The following is a 2,907-nucleotide window of genomic DNA, read 5'->3' as shown; positions in this document are numbered from 1 at the left end:
GAACCCTTGGGTGTGTGTGAGTTCTGTGAGGCGTTACAGCGAAATACAGAACCCTAAGACTGGGGAAATTACTGGGAGGAGGAGGAGGAGTTAATGTCTGAAATTATGGAATGGCATGGTAGTTTAGACATTTGGGACATCTTGACCTCCGCCTCATGGGGACCAGCCTCGTGCTGATCTTTCTAAGAGAAATTGTTCAAGCACCTGTTATCACCTATCTGCTGTTAATCTCGTGAAAACGAAAAAAAAAAACCAAAAAACCTCACTGCCATCAAGTCAGATCCAACTCATAGCGACCCCTCCTTGGGTTTCCGAGGCAGTATCACTACAGAATTAGTTTGCCCAGTCTTCCTTTTGAGGAGTGTTTGTAGGTTTGAACCGCCAGCCTTTGGGTTATCAGTCAAATGCTGTAGCCAGACCTCCTTGTTAATCTCCTTAAGGAATTTTTAAGTTTATTATATATTTCTGCTGAGATTTCTTATCTTTATATTCATTAGAAGTATAGTTATTTGTACACTTTAAAATTTTTCTCTGCTAATTCTAACTTCTGGTTCATTCAGTGTTGGTCTCTGCCTCTTTTCTTTTGAGAATGGATCACATTTTTCCTGTACTTTAAATATCTAATAATTATATATTTTATCCTGGATATGGTGAATGTTATGGATATTCTGAAGAGTGTTGATTTTTTTTTGTTAACTTATTTCTTTTTAGCAGAAAATTAACTTCTTTTTTGGATTGCAAAGATTCTGTCACTATAATTATGGCTGAAATTTCAACTGAATACTTTCATCCTTAGCTGGTTGGAGTCTCCCCTTCATATGCATTATTTAGAGTTTAGCCAGAGATTTGTGTAGAATTTATATGTAGAATTTTGGGCTCTCATTACTGACTCTCATTCAGGATTCCTCTTTTATTTTCTGGTTGTTGTGATTACCCTGTGTGTGTATTCTGTTTTTTTTTTTTTTTTTTTTTTAAGGCCAGAAAGCCTACAGGTTTTCTGTTAGAGTGTAGCTGTCCTGCATGATCTACATCTGGGTCTGCACTCAGCATGGAAATTGATAAAATGGGAAACTTTCTCTTTTCTGTTTTCATTTCTCCAAGTGTTGGCACTCCTACAGAATCTGCATTCTTTGGTTACTCTCCAGTGCCTTTTGTAGGTGTTTTTCATAATTGTTGTTTCTAGCATAGTAGGTCTGGTAGAGGGTTTCTTGGTAATACTGTAAGCCAGCAGGACCTGAAAACTTTAGTTTTGAGCACATGATGTATCCTGCCTAGTATTGTCATTCATTTTATACAAAGGACTAGCTGGATTAGAGTAGAGTGAATGAATAGTTTTATTGCAACAATTAGAAATAAGATTGACTACATATGGAAGCAGAGAGTGTAGGGATAAATAAAACCCTATCCTTAGGATTACATTAGATATATTTAGGTTTTATCTGAGAGGACTTGATTAGTCAAGACTTGATTTGAACTTTTAAGATTTTCACTTTTTAACTGAACCTTAATTTACTGCAAAATTGCCACTGTATATTTCCTTCATACATCATTTTAACTGAGGGCATTTATTCATAATCATATTCAGATGATTGCTTCACACAATTGTTTAATTTATGACTAAAGCTAAGGAGTCCTTTTCTATTAGATAATTTTTAGATATGTTTACATTCTGTTATGAAAAATACACACAAAATTTATTTAATAAAATCTACTTATTCTAGATCCAGGTCAAGACCTCGCCCACGTTCCCATAGTCGAAGCAGTGAAAGGTCCAGTCACAGAAGAACCCGAAGTCGATCTCGAGATAGAGAACGTCGTAAAGCCAGAGATAAGGAGAAAAGAGAAAAGGAGAAGGATAAGGGAAAGGACAAGGAATTGCACAGCATCAAACGTGGGTAAGTTGAAACAAATCTTAAGCAGTGATGACTGTGATTCCATGGCAGTATTCAAACAAAATTTTTTTCTCTGAGGTTTTTCTTGTTTTCAACTTTGTGGCTAAATTGCTGGAAGAGTGGAAGAGGATGGGAAAAAAGATAAAATACAGTAGAGAAAGATGAAAAATTAAATATAAAGATAGTTATCTTAGATTTTTACTGTGGTACTTTTTCCATTTCTGTTTTCATGTAATACTAATATAACAAAGTTTAGAAACAGCATAAAGAGCAGTATTACAGCTTGGTATGTAAGTAAAGGAAAATTTAAATAATTCTTCAGCTGAGTTCTGCATTCATTTTTCTTTTTTATGAATATGAATTTAAAATTTGAAAACTGTTAATGATTAACAGTTTTTATTAGTTTACTGTGAAGCTGTTAGGGGAAAAGGATAAAGGTGAAAACATAGAGAGGAAACCATATGCTTTATTTTTGGTTGTTCTGTGCCGTGGAGTTGATTTTGACTTATAGAAGTCCTATAGGACAGAACTGCCCTGTAGGGTTTTCTAGGCTGTAATCTCTGCAGGATCAGATTGCCAAGTCTTTTCTCCCATGGAGCTATTGTTAGGTTCGAACTATACTTCTTTCATTTGGGAGCCAATTGCTTAACGATTATGTCATCAGGGCTCCTTTTACTCTTGGTTATACCTCTTTTAATATAGATTGGGAGCTTGGTCAATTTTAGGGTGTGTGTGAGATGTTAATAACTATTTATTGATTAGATTGGTGGCACAGTGGTTAAATGCTCAACTGTGAACCAAAAGGTCAGTGGTTCAGACCCACTAGCTATTCTGCAGGAAAAAGATACGGCAATCTGCTTCTGTAAAGATTACAGCCTTGGAAACCCTATGGACAGCTCTCTGTCCCATGTTGTTGTTGTTGTTGTTAAGTGCCATCGAGTCGTTTCGGACTCATAGCGACCCCATGCACAGCAGAACGAAATACTGCCCGATCCCGCACCAGCCCCACAATTCC

General features: G+C 36.3%; 1 protein-coding gene across 1 annotated transcript in view; it reads left to right on the top strand.

The window, feature by feature from the left end:
- Positions 1-1,257: 1,257 nt before the first annotated feature.
- Positions 1,258-2,907, top strand: part of RSRC1 (arginine and serine rich coiled-coil 1) — a 500,806-nt gene continuing 499,156 nt past the window's right edge. The window contains exons 1-2 of the mRNA XM_042781342.1: positions 1,258-1,262; positions 1,722-1,895. Coding sequence (XP_042637276.1) covers positions 1,258-1,262; positions 1,722-1,895 — 179 coding nt within the window. The remainder of the gene's footprint in view (positions 1,263-1,721; positions 1,896-2,907) is intronic.

This window comes from Orycteropus afer, unplaced genomic scaffold, assembly GCF_000298275.1.
Source record: "Orycteropus afer afer isolate SDZICR_OR568_19922 unplaced genomic scaffold, OryAfe1.0 scaffold00109, whole genome shotgun sequence".
Classification (NCBI taxonomy): domain Eukaryota; kingdom Metazoa; phylum Chordata; class Mammalia; order Tubulidentata; family Orycteropodidae; genus Orycteropus; species Orycteropus afer.
Note: the sequence above shows the minus strand (reverse complement) of the source record. Positions and strands in the feature narration are given on the sequence as shown.